Source organism: Stenella coeruleoalba, assembly GCF_951394435.1.
Source record: "Stenella coeruleoalba genome assembly, chromosome: 2".
Taxonomy (NCBI): domain Eukaryota; kingdom Metazoa; phylum Chordata; class Mammalia; order Artiodactyla; family Delphinidae; genus Stenella; species Stenella coeruleoalba.
Genome location: NC_137147.1, coordinates 166,436,083 through 166,453,857, shown reverse-complemented (window position 1 = coordinate 166,453,857; position 17,775 = coordinate 166,436,083). Strand labels below are relative to the sequence as shown.

The 17,775-nt window shown below is 35.4% G+C and overlaps 1 protein-coding gene across 26 annotated transcripts in view; it reads left to right on the top strand.

Annotated features, from left to right (window-relative positions):
- Positions 1 to 17,775, top strand: part of CCDC7 (coiled-coil domain containing 7) — a 290,894-nt gene that overhangs the window by 57,418 nt on the left and 215,701 nt on the right. For all 26 annotated transcript variants that reach the window (XM_079912715.1, XM_079912716.1, XM_079912713.1 and 23 more), the window contains 2 exons: positions 6,401 to 6,431; positions 7,593 to 7,682. In XM_079912715.1, the coding sequence (XP_079768841.1) occupies positions 6,401 to 6,431; positions 7,593 to 7,682 (121 nt within the window). The remainder of the gene's footprint in view (positions 1 to 6,400; positions 6,432 to 7,592; positions 7,683 to 17,775) is intronic.

Genomic DNA, 17,775 nt, shown 5'->3' with positions numbered 1-17,775 from the left:
CAGAGAGACTGAAAAAAATTAATTTATTTAAAATTCACAAAACTAAATGTGTTAAAGAATGGAAATAATTAAACTTTCAAATGTTTATTTTTGGGGTAAATTTGTAGCATTTATACTTTTGAAGTCATTGAAGCTTAAAACTACACTAACATTTTAAGAGTATCTTGTGTTTATTGAACTTCTGTCATGTGGCTGAGTGCTTGGGACAAAATCCCAACTCAAATTGGTCTGAGCAAAAGATGAATTTTATTAAGAAGACAACAGCAATATGGCTCAATTTCAGAAACAAGTATAAACCAGAACTTGAACACTATCAAGATACTTTTTCCCCCTCTGTACAAGAGCTTCATTTTCTCCTATTGCAGATCTCTTTCTTCCTTCTATTTTCTTTTTTAACTTTTTGCCTATGGGTGGGAGGCCCTGATTGCTGACAATTCCTAAATCTAATCTTTCAGTTTTAGTTACTCTGAGGGATAATATTTGAATTTCCCAAGTCTAAAAGTCCTTGGTGAGAAAATTGTCAGTGCAGCCAGAGGCAGGTGCCTATTTCTGGACCAGTCAGCTCTAATCGAAGGCTTATGGTCATGTAAGCTTTCTTAGGAATTATACTAATTCAGAGGGGTGGGGTCAGGGGGTTCCCCGAAAAAGGAGTGGGGTCTACCTATGAGGTGCTTAGTGGTAAGCAGATGTGGTGGGATGAAAACCATAATATAGGATAACATTTAGAAAAAAAGGATTGTATTTCGTTATTATGGATGAATTATACAGTAACAAGTTAGGGCAATCATGCTAGTCCTTGGGGAAAGCTGATATACCTTTTTTTCAGGATCTGGTCAATGCATTGTCTAGCCGTTTGGTCTGTGGATAGTGGGAAATGGACAAGTAATCATAGACTCAGAGGACCTTGAAAAGTTCTTTCTTCAATTATGGGCCATATTGGGATTACAAGTAGAGATTGGATTGCAGGGTATTTTTTCCAAGGCATAGTACCTCTTTGGTGAAGAGAGTGTTTAGATCTGGTGACTAATCTTGGGAATGAAGTTGTCAACATCGGTGACAATATTGCCCATCACCAGAATCATGTGTAGTCCTGAGGGGACAGCAGGCCTATTAAGAAATCTATCATGATGTGTTTTCTAAAGAGGCGGAAGAGTCAGAAGGAAGGATAATAAGCTGTCTTGCCTTTCAAACTGTCTTTAGCCCAGGTGCATGTATCACAGGTAGGTATGTTATGTCAAAGGTGGAATTATCATAATTCCAAGGTGGCAAATTCAAAGTCTTGAATGAAGTTCAATGACCAGTTAGGGCACTGGCAAGGCAAAAGGCATCCATTTGGTTAGAAGATAATGACAGAGTCTTCACTCCATGCAAAAAATTAAATTTAATGTTTATTACAGACATAAATGTCAGAAAACAGAATCATAAATATAGGGAAGGCATTTGACTATTGAAATTAAAAGTATCTTCAGAAATGAATCAAAGTTAAAAGATAAGCAGTGGATGGGAGAAAATATGTGTGCATATAGAAGAAAAGAGTGATAATAAGAATATATAATTCCACAAAAAGGCAAACAACCTTCAAATAATAGGCAAAGTACATATATATATATATATATATAGATAGATAGATATTTAAGGAAGAGACAAAAAATGGCCAATAAACATTTTAGGAGATGCTCAATCTGATATGTAATCAGGGAAATAGAAAGCAAAGCAGCAACAATACATTTTTTCCCCCATCAGTTTAACAAAAAGTAGAAGTTTTCTAATATCAAGTCTTGACAGAGATGTAGTGTAATAAATACTCTTAAATTGCTAGTACCATAGAAATTGCCCACTTTCAAGAACAATTTAGCATAGTTTATTTAACAATAGCAACAAAATGGTTGCCTTATTCTTTTAATCTACCCTAGAGAAAGGACTATTCTCAAGGAGGCATATGTAAAAAGAAATTTATCGTATCACTGTGATAATAGCAAAAATCTAGAAAGAATTACATTTTTTGTTAGTAGGAGTATGGCTCAATCATCTGTGGTAAAAGGATTGTAAGGGAATTCTATGAGCAACTGTATGACCACAAATTAGACAACTTACATGACATGGACAAATTTCTAGAAAGACAGACTATACTGATTCAAGAACTGGAAAATCTGAGTATAACTGAAACAAGTAAAAAGATTCAATTACTAATTAAAATATTTCCCAACAAGAAATTCTCAGATGGCTTCACTGATGAATTCTATCAGATATTTAAAGAAGAATTAATACCACTGTTTTACAAACTCTTTCAAAAAGTAGAAGAGGAGTTAATACTTCTCAACTCATGCTATGAGTCTAGTATTACTCTGATACCAAAGTCAGACCACAGTGTCACAAGAAAACTGCAGACCAATATATTATGAATATGAACACAAAAATACTCAACAAAATGCTAGCAAATCGAATCCAATAACATATAAAAAAGGTTATATACCACAAGCAGGTGGGGTTTATCCCAGGAATGCAAAGTTGGTTCAAAATGCAAATATTGTGCTTCTCTGGTGGCACAGTGGTTAAGAATCAGCCTGCCAACACAGGAGACACGGGTTCGAGCCCTGGACTGGGAAGATCCCACATGCCGTGGAGCAGCTAAGCCCACGCACCACAACTACTGAGCCTGTGCTCTAGAGCCCATGAGCCACAACTACTGAAGCCCGCGCGCCTGCACTCTGCAACAAGAGAAGCCACTGCAGTGAGAAGCCTGTGCACCACAATGAAGAGTAGCCCCCACTCACTGCAACTAGAGAAGGTCCGCACGCAGCAACGAAGACCCAGCGCAGCCAAAAATAAATAAATTTATAAAAAAATAAATAAAATGCAGATATCAATAAATGTAATACATGATATTGATTGAATAAAGGAGAAAAAATCACGTGATTAGCTTACTAGACAAAGTAAAAGCATTTGACAAAATCCAATAGCCTTTTATGATAAAAAATACTCCACAAACTAGGCATAGAAGGGAACTTTCTTAATCTGATAAAGACTATCTACAAATACCTATAACTAACATCATAATATATTCTCTCTAATATATTAAAGAAAAAACTTAATGGTGAAAAAACTTAATATATTCTCTCTAAGATCAGGGACAAAATAGGACATTCTTACCACTTCTGTCGACCATTGTAGTAGAGGTTCTATCTAGGGCATTTAGAGAAGAAAAGGAAATGAAAACTACCTCTTTTTGCAGATGTCATGACCTTATCTATTGACAATTCTAAGGGATCTATTAGAACTATTAGAAGTAAATTAATTTAACAAGGTTGCAATATACAAGATTCATAAATAAAAATCAATTATATTTTAATACACTAGTTGTTATGGGTTGAATTGTGCCCCCCCCCCACCAAATACATGTTGAAGCTCTAACTTCTAGTACCTCAGAATGAACTTAATTGGCTATAGGGTCATTGTAGATGTAATTAGTTAAGATGAGGTCATAGTGGAGGGGGATGGGCCCTTAATCCAATATGACTGGTATCCTTATAATAATATTGTAGAAGGCAAATACACACAGAGGGAAGACAGTCATGGAGGCAGAGATTGGAGTTATGCTGCGAGTACTAGAAGTTGGAAGAGGCAAAGAAGGATTCTCCCCTAGAGCTTTCAGAGGGAGCATGGCTGTACCAACACCTTAGTTTTAGATTTATAGTCTCCAGAACTGTGAGCGAATAAATTCTTGTTGTTTTAAGTCACCAGTCACGCAGATTGTGACACTTTGTCATAGCATAGGAAAGTAATACACTAGCAAGGAACATTCCAAAAATGAAATAAAACAATTCCATTTACAAAAGCACCAAAGAGAATGAGAATAAATTTAACAAAAGAAGTGGTAGACTTGTGCACCGAAAACTACAAAACACTGAAAGTACTTTAAAGAATACTCAAACAGGTAGGCATCCCATTTTCATGGACTGTTCGACTTAACTAATCTTAAAACGGCAATATTTCCCAAATTGATCTACAGATTTAATGCAATCTCTATCAAGATCCCAACTTTGTTTTTGCATGAATTGGCAAGTTGCTTTTAAAATTCATGTGGAAATACAAGGAACCCAGAATAGTCAAAGAAATCTTAAGAAGAACAATGTTGGAGGACTCATACTTTAGTGATTTTAAAACTAAATACACCTGTAGTAATTAAGACAATGTCGTACTGGCATGAGGATAGACCTATGTAGATCAATGGAATAGAATGAATGGAAATGATGTCCAGAAATAAACCATTACATTTATTTATAGTTAACTGATTATCAACATGGAGGCCAGGATAATTCAGTGAGGAAAGAATAGTTTTTTTAATAACTGTGCTTGGAGAACTGGATATCCATATGCAAAAGAATTAAGTTGGATCCTTTCTTTGTGCCATGCACTAAAATTAACTCAAAATTACCAAAGACCTAAATTTAAGAGCTAAAACTATAAACCTCTTAAAGAAACACAGGAGTAAATATTTTTGACTTAGAGTTAGTCAATGGTTTCTTTCTTTTTAAAATTTTTTTGGCCATACTGCATTGCACATGGGATCTTAGTTCCCCAACTAGGGATGGAACCCAGGACCCCTGCATTGGAAGCGCAGACTCTTAACCACTGGACCACCAGGAAAGTCCCAGTCAATGGTTTCTTAAATAAGATATCAAAAGCACAACCAACAACAGAAAAAAAAAATAGATAAACTCAACATAAAAATTAAAAACTTGTGCTGCAGGTTCTTAATACAATTAAGAATGTGAGAAGACAACTCATAGAATGTGAAAACTATTCATAAATCATGTATCTGATATGGGACTTGCACCCAGAATATACATAAGAACTCTTACACCTCAGTAATAAAAAGGATAAATAACCATGTTTAACAATGGGCAAATAATCCGAATAGACGTTTTGCCACACAAGATATACAGATGGTCAATAAGCACATGAAAAGATACTCAACATCATTAGTCATTAGGGAATCAAAACTACAATGATATACCACTTCACAACCACTAGGATGGCTATAATAAAAATGACAGACAATAACAATTGTTGGAAAGGATGTAGAGAAATTGGTACCCTCATACATTGCTGGTACATCATGTAAGTGGTACATCTGCTATGGAACACAGTTTGTCAGTTGCTCAAAATGTTAAATATTTAGTTAACATATGACCCAGAAATTCTTTTCCTATGTTTATACCTAAGAGAAATGAAAACATAGGTCCACACAAAAACTTGTACATGTATGTTCATAGTAGCATTATTCATAATAGCCCAAAAGTGGAAACAACCCAAATGTCCATAAACTGATGAATGAATAAATAAAATGAGCATATTCATACAATGTAATATTATTTGGCAATAAAAAGGAACAAAGTACTGATACATGATACAAACACTATGCTAGTTGTGAGAAAACAGTCTCAAAAGACCACATACTGTGCAATTCTGTTTGTATGAAATATTCAGAATAGGCAAATCTGTGGAGACAGAAAATAGACTGATGGCTGCCAGGGCTTAGGCAGTTCTGGGAGAAATGGAGAGTGAGTGCTAATGGCTACAGCATTTCTTTCCGGGGTAATTAAAATGTGCTAAAATTAGATAGGGGTAATAGTTACTCAACTTAGTGAATATATTAAAAGCCATTGAATTGTATATTTTAAATGAATGAATTTTATTATATGTTAATCATATCTTAAGCTTTAAAAAATTCTGATTATAATGAATAAAAACTCAGTCAAAAAAATATAGTTTATCCATACTATGGAACAGTTGTCAGCAAACTGCAGTCCATGAGTCAAATCTAGCCTGCAGCTTATTTTTGTAAATAAAGTTTTGTTAGAACGTAGCCATACCCATTCATTTACCCATCATCTGTAGCTGCTTTTGCAGAGTTGGGTAGTAGTGACAGAGATCACCTGGCCTGTAAAGTCTAAAATAGTTACCATCTGACTCTTTACAGAAGAAGTTTGCCAAACCCTGCTATGGAATAAGAAGTTGTATTTAAAGGGAGTGAGAGAAATCTATGTTTACCGATATAAATACATCTCAGAAATTGTGTTAAGTGGAAAAGTTGAGAACATCATATACAATATCATTTATGTGAAAAAGAAAACAAAACAGACATCCAGCCCACTAACAAAAAGTATAGAATTGAAAGGGTACGTGAAGTGTTATATAAATCCATGGAACAAGTTCTGGGAAGAGACACAGCAAGCTAACAGTATCTCTAGGAAAAGCATTGAATTTTTGGAATGCTAGTCAAAGTTTACTCTAACCTTATTTATATTAAGGTTTTTACAAAGAAAATATATAAGCATATTACATAAAAATATAAATTTAAAATTATAATACATTATATTTTTGGTTTGTTTTTCAGAGCTATGAGTGAGCAAGTTTTGTTAGAGGCTGTAAGTATAGTGCTTTCAGTTTGAAATTGCACTTTGTCCTTGATGTTGTTAATACAGTCTAGAAATTGTCAGGATATGTCAAGAGAGTTTATTCAAGAGATTTTTATGCATATGTGAGCTGGAAAGCTTTGTCTATTCTCTTGATTTTATTAGATTTAATTGTCACTCAGAAACACTTCGTTTCTAAAATACTGAACTATAACATCCCACAGTCTTTTTCTTTTTTTAACATCTTTATTGGAGTATAATTGCTTTACAATGGTGTGTTAGTTTCTGCTTTATAACAAAGTGAATCAGCTATATGTATACATATATCCCCATATCCCCTCTCTCTTGCGTCTCCCTCCCACCCTCCCTATCCCACCCCTCTAGGTGGTCACAAAGCACCGAGCTGATTTCCCTCAGCTATGCGGCTGCTTCCCACTAGCTATCTGTTTTACATTTGGTAGTGTATATATGTCCATGCCACTCTCTCGCTTTGTCCCTGCTTACCCTTCCCCCTCCCCGTGTCCTCAAGTCCATTCTCTATGTTTACATCTTTATTCCTGTCCTGCCCCTAGGTTCTTCAGAAGCATTTTTTTCTTTTTTTTTTTAGATACCATATATATGTGTTAGCATACGGTATTTGTTTTTCTCTTTCTGACTTACTTCACTCTGTATGAGACTCTAGGTCCATCCACCTCACTACAAGTAACTCAATTTTGTTTCTTTTTATGGCTGAGTAATATTCCATTCCCACAGTCTTTTTTTTTTTTTGCGGTATGCGGGCCTCTCAACGCCGTGGCCTCTCCCGTTGTGGAGCACAGGCTCCGGACGCGCAGGCCCAGCGGCCATGGCCCATGGACCCAGCCGCTCCGCGGCATGCGGGATCCTCCCGGACCGGGGCATGAACCCACCTCCCCTGTATCGGCAGGTGGACTCCCAACCACTGCGCCACTGGGGAAGCCCCTCCCACAGTCTTTTGAAATTCCACTATCACTGATAGTTCCTTTGCCTCTTTCAACACCAATTATAACTTCACTATGCAGATTAATACCAATGGTTCATTATTTTTATGAGTTAATGAAGACTTTCTTACTTTAATAATTAAGTGCCCAAATAACCTCTCTATATTGATATGTTTGCTTTTCATTATTAATGAAGTTATAATATTTCTTTTAGAAAAACACACAGATTCAAAGTGACCTCCAAGTGTTGTCAGAGGAGAAACTGATGCTGGAAAATGAACTACAAAAGTTGAAGAGTACAGAGGTTAGTTAATTTTAGTGTCTAAAAATGGCATACATACCAATATTACTAATTGGTAGCAGCTGTGCTTTAAAAAAATAAGATAATGCTATATTCTAAATTACCATATATTTTAAAAAATTTATTTATTTTATATTTATTTTTGGCTGCATTGGGTCTTTGCTACTGCACGCAGGCTTTCTCTAGTTCCAGCGAGTGGGGACTATTAGTTGTGGTGTGCAGGCTTCTCATTGTGGTGGCTTCTCTTGTTGCAGAGCACGGGCTCTAGGTATGTGGGCTTCAATAGTTGTGGCACGCAGGTTCAGTAGTTGTGGCTTGTAGGCTCTAGAGCGCAGGCTCAGTAGTTGTGGCACACGGGCTTAGTTGCTCTGTGGCATGTGGGATCTTCCCGGACCAGGGCTCGAATCCGTGTCCCCTGCATTGGCAGGCAGATTCTTAACCACTGTGCCACCAGGGAAGTCCTAAATTACCATATTAGCTATCAAAACTGAAAGGATGCTATGAAAAGCAGACATAAAATTGAAACATTCTGAAAGGTATGTCTAAGCCAAATATTTAACTTTATTAAAATATCAATAAATTAGGTTTACAAATATATTTTAAATGCATTTTATTGTATTCTTTGCAACTGTGTAATGTGTGTGTCCCAGTTCACTCTTACTACATAGAGTGAATAGAAATACCAAGGATAGAATTTGTTTCCTTTTTTCCCCTCCTCCTCTGCCATTTTTATATAGCTTATAAATTTCAAACTATACACAATGAAGTCAAATGGTGGATTAGAAGCAAATTTTTAACTATGTAAAAATATAAGATGTATGTTTTGACACAAAATTAACATAGAATGAAGAAAAATACTCTTGAATCTACTAATGTTGGTAACTTGGTATTTCCTCCTTAGTAGAGGAGGAAGCAGAAGTAGTACCAGATTTGCTACTTAATCAGTTAAAGAAGCAGTGATCCTACATAAGTGTCAAATGTAAGACCAGGGCTGTCACATAAGTTGAATTAGGAATAGCTTCATCTAGGTATAGGTCCCAGTGGGAATAAAAATAAAAAAAATTAAAATAAAGCAGTAAATTGTCATAGTAAATGATTGAATAGTCTGGCCAAGTGTAAGGATTCAACACTTAATCATGCACTGTTAGATCCACATTCAAAATCTTTGGAGCTTTGTACATGACTTGAAAATGTTGCAGCAGTTTCTGGTTTTACTTTCTTATACTGTTTCTTTAGATTTTGTATGTGAAAACCTAAAGAAGTATGGAAGTGTGAATGAGAAATGTGGAAGGAGCATTACTGCATATACAGTAGCAATATTATATCCACACAAAGGTGGTGACCAAGAGATCTGAGAGATAGCCTGTTTTCAGAGAAGGGGATGGTAGGAAGAGAATAATGGCTAACAGAATTATGTTAAAGTCAGGATTTCTAATAACAACTATATCAATTTTCTTCCAGAGTGAGCTTTCTTTACTAACTGATATTATCTCTTAATAATTTTATTTTCATAGGCAACCAACTTTAGTAATCAAGAACCATGTCTGCCAGATGTTAATGTGTGTCAGTTAAGGGTTTTATTTTACTTTTTGTAAGCAGGAGAAACTGACACTATTTAAAGCAAGAAATGTATTGGATGGCTAGTAGGGTAACTCAAAGAATTGAGGGAAAATTGAACAACATGTTTGGTGAGAGATAGAACCAGGACAACTCTTAGAGTTAAAATAACAGAAATTCATGGATAGCCACTACTTCCGTCCTTTCAGGGAAATTTTAGAGAGGGAGTTTATGACTGTTTTCTTCCCATCCCTTTGGATACTGGTTCTGGAATTACTAAGCTCTACTACTTCCCTTCTACAATGTCAATTTTTAGATGATTGTATCTTACTGGTCTTGCTTGGGGTCAGATGTCACCAAGACAGTTTGAGATGAGGGAGTTGAAGAACACTTCTAAATCTGGTGCTGTTTCTTAACAGAATGGAAAAAGGATACTGGGCACAAATAGCTGGTGTCCACTGTACTTGGTAATGTTTCCCTAATTAATATCTTAGCCATTTACTTATTTCAGGTGTCAGGAAAGTTTAATGTAAAGGCCAAGTATTTTAGGTTTTGTAGAGCATAGGGTCTATGTTGCAACTACTCAAGTCTGCTGCTGTGATATGAAAATAGCCACAGAAAATACATAACTGAATGACCATGGCTGTGTTACAATAAAATATTATTTACAAAACAGGCAGCAGAGCAGATTTGGCCTATACTTTGCTGACTCCTTATTTTTTCTTTTTTGAATTTTACTTTATTTTTTTAAATACAGCAGGTTCTTATTAGTTATTTTATGCATATTAGTCTATATATGTCAATCCCAATCTCCCAGTTCATCCCACCCCCCCCCACCACCACCCCACCCCCCTGCTTTCCGCCCTTGGTGTCCATACGTTTGTTCTCTACATCTCTGTCTCTATTTCTGCCTTGCAAACAGGTTCATCTGTACCATTCTTCTAGATTCCACATACATGCATTAATATACGATATTTGTTTTTCCCTTTTTGACTTACTTCACTCTCTATGACAGTCTCTAGGTCCATCCACCTCATTACAAATGACCCAATTTCGTTCCTTTTTATGGCTGAGTAATATTCCATTGTATATATGTACCATATCTTCTTTATCCATTCATCTGTCAGTGGGCATTCAGGTTGCTTCCATGACCTGGATATTGTAAATAGTGTTGCAATGAACACTGGGGTGTAAGTGTGTTTTTGAATTATGGTTTTCTCAGGGTATATGCCCAGTAGTGGGATTGCTGGATCATATGGTAATTTTATTTTTAGTTTTTTAAGGAACCTCCATATTGTTCTCCGTAGTGGCTGTATCAGTTTGCATTGCCACCAACAGTGCAAGAGGGTTCCCTTTTCTCCATACCCTCTCTAGCATTTGTTGTTTGTAGATTTTCTCATGATGCCCATTCTAATTGGTGTGAGGTGATACCTCATTGTAGTTTTGATTTGCATTTCTCTAATAATTAGTGATGTTGAACAGCTTTTCCTGTGCCTCTTGGCCATCTGTCTTAGACATGTCTTCTCTGGAGAAGACATGTCTTCTCTGGAGAAACGTCTATTTAGGTCTTCGGCCCATTCTTGGATTGGGTCGTTTGTTTTTTTAATATGGAGCTGCATGAGCTGCTTGTATATTTTGGACATTAATCCTTTGTTGGTTCATTTGCAAATATTTTCTCCCATTTTGAGGGTTGTCTTCTCGTCTTGTTTATAGTTTCCTTTGCTGTGCAAAAGCTTTTAAGTTTCATTAGGTCCCATTTGTTTATTTTTGTTTTTATTTCCATTACTCTAGGGGATGGGTCAAAAAAGTTCTTGCAGTAATTTATGTCAAAGAGTGTTCTTCCTATGTTTTCCTCTAAGAGTTTTATAGTGTCTGGTCTTATATTTAGGTCTTTAATCCATTTTGAGTTTATTTTTGTGTATGGTGTTAGGGAGGGTTCTAATTTCATTCTTTTACATGTAACTCTCCAGTTTTCCCAGCACCACTTATTGAAGAGACTGTCTTTTCTCCATTGTATATTCTTGCCTCCTTTGTCACAGATAAGTTGACCATAGGTGCATGGGTTTATCTCTGGGCTTTCTATCCTGTGCCATTGATCTGTATTTCTGTTTTTGTGCCAGTGCCATATTGTCTTGATTACTGTAGCTTTGTAGTATAGTCTGAAGTCAAGGAGTCTGATTCCTCTAGCTCCGTTTTTTTCCCTCAAGATTGCTTTGGCTATTCGGGGTCTTTTGTGTCTCCATACAAATTTTAAGATTTTTTGTTCTAGTTTTCGAAAAGATGCCACTGGTAATTTGATAGGAATTGCATTGAATCTGCAGACTGCTTTGGGTAGTATAGTCATTTTCACAAAGTTGATTCTTCCAATCCAAGAACAAGGTATATCTCTCCATCTGTTTATGTTATCTTTGATTTCTTTCATCAGTGTCTTACAGTTTTCTGAGTACAGGTCTTTTACCTCCTTAGGTAAGTTTATTCCTAAGTATTTTAGTATTTTTGTTGCAGTGGTGATGGGATTGTTTCCTTAATTTTTCTTTCTGATCTTTCATTGTTAGTGTATAGGAATGCAAGAGATTTCTGTGCATTAATTTTGTATCCTGCAGCTTTACCAAATTCATTGATTAGCTCTAGTAGCTTTCTGGTGGCATCTTTAGGATTATCTATGTATAGTATCATGTCATCTGCAAACAATGACAGTTTTACTTCTTCTTTTCCAATTTGGATTCCTTTTATTTCTTTATCTTCTCTGATTGCCATGGCTAGGGCTTCCAAAACTATGTTGAATAATAGTGGTGAGAGTGGACATCCTATGGATTTTATTCTTCAATTTGTTAATATGGTGTATCGCACTGATTGATTTGCATATACTGAGGAATCCTTGTATCCCTGGGATAAATCCCCCTGATCATGGTGTATGATCCTTTTAATGTGTTGTTGGATTCTGTTTGCTAGTATTTTGTTGAGGATTTTTGCATCTGTATTCATCAGTAATATTGGTCTGTAATTTTCTTTTCTTGTAGTATCTTTGTCTGGTTTTGATATCAGGGTGATGGTGGCCTCGTAGAATGAGTTTGGGAATGTTCCTTCCTCTTCAATTTTTTGGAAGAGTTTGATAAGGATGGATGTTAGCTCTTCTCTAAAGAGAACTCACCTGTGAAGCCATCTGGTCCTGGACTTTTGTTTGTTGGAAGATTTTTAATCACAGTTTCAATTCATTACTTGTGATTGGTCTGTTCATATTTTCTGTTTCTTCCTGGTTCAGTCTTGGAAGGTTATGCCTTCTAAGAATTTGTCCATTTCTTCCAGGTCTTCCATTTTATTGGCATAGAGTTGTTCATAGTAGTGTCTCATGAAGCTTTGTATTTCTGCGGTGTCCTTCTTTTTCATTCTAATTTTATTGATTTGAGTCCTCTCCCTCTTTTTCTTGATGAGTCTGGCTAAAGGTTTATCAATTTTGTTTATCTTCTCAAAGAACCAGCTTTTAGTTTATTGATGTTTGCTATTGTTTTCCTTGTTTCTGTTTCATTTACTTCTGCTCTGATCTTTATGGTTTCTTTCCTTCTACAGACGTTGGGTTTTGTTTGTTCTTCTTTCTCTAGTTGCTTTAGATGTAAGGTTAGATTGTTTATTTGAGATTTTTCTTGTCTCTTGAGGTAGGATTGTATAGCTGTGAACTTCCCTCTTAAGAACTGCTTTTGCTGTATCCCTTAGGTTTTAGGTCATCGTGTTTTTCTTGTCATTTGTCTCTAGGTACTTTTTGACTTCCTCTTTGATTTCTTCAGTGATCTCTTGGTTATTTAGTAACGTATTGTTTAGCCTCCATGTGTTGGTGTTTTTTACATTTTTTCCCCTGTAATTGATTTCTAATCTCAAAGCGTTGTGGTCGGAAAAGATGCTTGATATGATTTCAATTTTCTTTAATTTACCGAGGCTTGATTTGTGACCAAAGATGTGATCTGTCCTGGAGAGTGTTCCATGTGCATTTGAGAAGAAAGTGTAATCTGTTGTTTTCAGATGGAATGTCCTATAAATATCAATTAAATTTGTCTGGTGTATTGTGTCATTTAAAGCTTGTGTTTCCTTATTCATTTTCTGTCTGGGTGATCTGTCCATTGGTGCAAGTGAGGTGTTAAATTCCCCCACTATTACTATGTTACTGTCAGTTTCCTCTTGTATAGCTGTTAGCATTTGCCTTAAGTATTGAGGTGCTCTTATGTTGGGTGTATATATTATATTTATAATTGTTACATCTCCTTCTTGCATTGATCCCTTGATCATTCTGTAGTGTCCTTCCTTGTGTCTTGTAGTATTGTTTATTTTAAAGTCTAGTTTTCTGATATGAGTATTGCTACTCCAGCTTTCTTTTGATTTCCAGTTTGATTTCCATTTGCATGGAATATCTTTTTCCATCCCCTCATTTTCAGTCTGTCTTTGCCCCTAGGTCTGAAATGTGTCTCCTGTAGACAGCATATATATGGATCTTGTTTTTGTATTCCATTCAGCAAGCCTGTGTCTTTTGCTTGGAGCATTTAATCCATTCACATTTAAGATAATTATCGACATGTATGTTCCTCTTACCATTTTCTTAATTGTTTTGGGTTTGTTTTTGTACGTCCTTTTCTTCTCTTGTGTTTCCCACTTAGAGAAATTCCTTTAGCATTTGTTGTAGAGCTGGTTTGGTGGTGCTGAATTCTCTTAGCTTTTGCTTGTCTGCAAAGCTTTTGAGTTCTCCATCGAATCTGAATAAGATCCTTGCCGGGTAGAGTAATCTTGGTTCTTCCATTTTATTACTTTAAATATATTGTGCCACTCCGTACTGGCTTGTAGAGTTTATTCTGAGAAATCAGCTGTTAACCGTACGCAAGTTCCCTTCTATGTTATTTGTCGTTTTTCCCTTGTTGCTTTTAATAATTTTTCTTTGTCTTTAATTTTTGCCAATTTGATTACTATGTGTCTCGGTGTGTTTCTCCTTGGATTTATCCTGCCTGGGACTTTCTGCGCTTCCTGGGCTTGGGTGGCTATTTCTTTTCCCATGTTAGGGAAGTTTTCAAATATAATCTCTTCAAATATTTTCTCAGGTCCTTTCTCTCTCTCTTCTCCTTCTGGGACCCCTATAATGTGAATGTTGGTGTGTTTAATGTTGTCACAGAGATCTCTTAGGCTGTCTTCATTTCTTATCATTCTTTTTTCTTTTGTCTGTTTCATGGCAGTGAATTCCACCATTCTGTCTTCTAGGTCACTTATCCATTCTTCTGCCTAAGTTATTTTGCTATTGATGCCTTCTAGTGTGTTTTTCATTTCAGTTATTGTATTGTTCATCTCTGTTCTTTAATTCTTCTGTGTGTTTGTTCTTTATTTCTTCTAGGCCTTTGTTAAACATTTCTTGCATCTTCTCAATCTTTGCCTCCATTCTTTTTCCGAGGTCCTGGATCGTCTTCACTATCATTATTATGAATTCTGTTTTCTGGAAGGTTGCCTATCTCCACTTCATTTAGTTGTTTTTCTCGGGTTTTGTCTTATTCCTTCATCTGGTACATAGTCCTCTGCGTTTTCATTTTGTCTGTCTTTCTGTGGATGTGGTTTTTGTTCCACAGGCTGCAGGAATGTAGTTCTTGCTTCTGCTGTCTGCCCTCTGGTGGATGAGGCTATCTAAGAGACTTGTGCAAGCTTCCTGATGGGAGGGACTCCTGCCAATATTTTTATGGCATCTTCATCATTACACAGGGCAAAGGCTGGGAAAATAACAGGAGAGCTGAGACTGTACCTGCAGCTCCCCTTGGCTCTGCAGAGTGCCAACCACAGTTACATTAGCCTGACTCCTTATTTATTCCACTTCTGCCATCACCTGGCTTTCTACTATAGCTTCCTAAATAGGAGATCCTAGATATATATATTTTGGTATGCTATTGCTAGAAAATATTACTGCATAAAAAGATTTGTTTCTGTTCTTTCTATTCTGTTCTATTGGTGTTGTGTATTCCTACACCAATGACTGAGATCTTTAATGATTATGTATTTATAGTAAGTCCTGGTATTTTGTGGGCAAGTTAACCCACCTTGTAATATATGAGAATTTATTTGTTTTTGGTCTTTGCACTTTCTTGTAAATTTTAGAGTTAATTTGTCAAATTCTACTATTGCACTCAAGCTGTACATCAAATTTGAGAGATTTACATATAGGATATCAAGATACATCTTTTTGTTTACAAACATTAAATGTCACAATTTTGGAAAGTTTTGTAATGCTTACAATCAGTGTTTATGATTTTCTTCATAAAGCTCTTATTCATTTTTGTTAGGTTAATCTTAGGTACTTTGTATTTTTATGCTATGTTATTTGTATCTTACAAAATATTTTAAAGCTATTGCTAGAGAAATGTAACAAATTTTTGTATATTGAATTTTCCATCTACAAACCTAGCTACACTATCATAATGGTTAGATTTTTATTTCCTACTTTCATAATTGAAGTATCTGTAAATGATTGCCTAAATTTTCTTGCTTTCCAACTTGTAATACTTTCTTCTTCTTGCCTTGCTACACTGGAAAAGACCTCTAGAATAATACTGAATAGACAGTATGAAAGCAGGCATTTTGTTTTGTTTTGTTCCTGATATTAAGGGGAATGTTTTCTTGTTTCTTGTGATTAGTCAGCCTGCCTTTCTGTCTCTCTTTCTCTTTCAAAACCTAAAATTCTTCCAGCCTCTGCCACTATTGCCTTATTTCAAAGCCATTTCCATAGTTTTAGTTATGTGTTGCAACAGCACCCTACTTTCAGGTAGCAAAATCTGTATTACTTTTTAATTTGCTGCTCAGTGGGTTGCTTTATTGGCTGCTTTAGGGTTTACAGTCTTGTTTTTAACTTACTGTAGTTTCTATTCAAATGACATCGAATCACTTCATATATAAGAGTCTTGAAACATACTTTCATTTGTCCCTTTCTGGCCTTTGTGCAATTGTTTTTATACATTTTACTGCACAACACATTGTTATTAATTTTGCTGTAAAATATTACCTTTTATAGAGATTTAAATAACAGGAAAACAGTGTTTATATTTACCCACATAATTATCATTTGTGGTATTCTTCTTTGTGTATTTTCTTATTTCTATCTGGTATCATTTTTCTTCTCCTTGAAGGATTCTTTATTTTTTTTATTGTGCAGGGCTGCTGCTGCTGAATTCTTTCACTTCTTTGATTTCCAGACCAAAAAAAATTTCTTTTGCCATCAGTTTTGAAAGATATTTTTCCTGGATAAAGAATTCTAGGTTGAGTGGTTTAAAGATATTGCTCCTTTGTCTTCAGGCTTGCATTATTTCTTACAAGAAATCTGTTTTCTTGTTTATTCTTGGTGTGTATTCTGCTTTTCTCCGCTGTCTGCTTTTAAGATTTTCTTTTTATTGCTGCTTTTAAGTAATTTGATTATGATGTATTTTGGGGGTTAGTTTTCCTTGTACTGTTGTGGATTTGTGGATATACAGTTTTCATCAAAGTTGAAAAAAATTGGCCATTATTTCTTCAAATAGTTATTCTCTTTTCCCACCCCTTCTCTCCATGAATTCCAACTGTAAGTATATTAATCCACTTGAAGTTGTCCCACAACTCACTGATGATCTGTTCGTTATTTTTTAGTCTTTTTTCCCTTTCGTTATTTAAGTATGTTTTGATTGCCAGTATATTAGATTTTTCTTAGTAGGAAATATGTACCAAAACTCGTGTTTAAACTGGAAAATTATTTGGCAACCTTAACAATTCTCATTAAAAATGTTATTATTATACTTATTTTCTATATTTTATAGGAATTGTTACACTTGGGGTTTAACTTGTGAGAACTTTGCTACAGTGAATTTGGTATCTGTTGGAGGTTGTGGTCTGAAATAGGAAATGATCTCCCAATACCTAGTAGTGTCTATTATTAAGCTCATCTAAAAGTTTCAATACTCTAATTGTCAAATTTTTTCTATACTTCCTTGTAGAAAATAATCCACTACTACATAGTAGTTCAAGAATACTTTAAAACCTGTGGTCAATTCTGCTCTAATATTTGTTTTGAAATGCAGATTTGTTACAACATGACAGAACAGTTTGAGCATAATGTGAATTTTACATTTGCTTATGCACAAATTCATCTGAAAATAGTACTAGGTGAATGTAGAAAAACAGCTTCTACAAGCTTCTTCGGTTTACCATGTGTATTGTGTACCACACCAGTCCACATATGGTGTTAAAACTTTTCATCCAATTTCAGATAGCCTTCCTTCGCATACTGCATAATAACTCACAAGTTGAAATCTGTTTGATGCTCATTTCCAAAAACAAGCTTCATGTCTTATTCAAGATAAAGAGCTATGTTTCTCGTAGTATGTATTTCTTAATCATTTAACTGTATAAAACTGGATTAATGTTCTTAAGTTTTTATTTTTTTTAATGTATCATCGACAGTTTTTTTGCGTTCTGTGCACCTTACCCCATTTTCCTCATATATCCTGCAGTTTTTATCATACGATTTTTCACAGTGAGGTGATTTTCAGGATGTTGT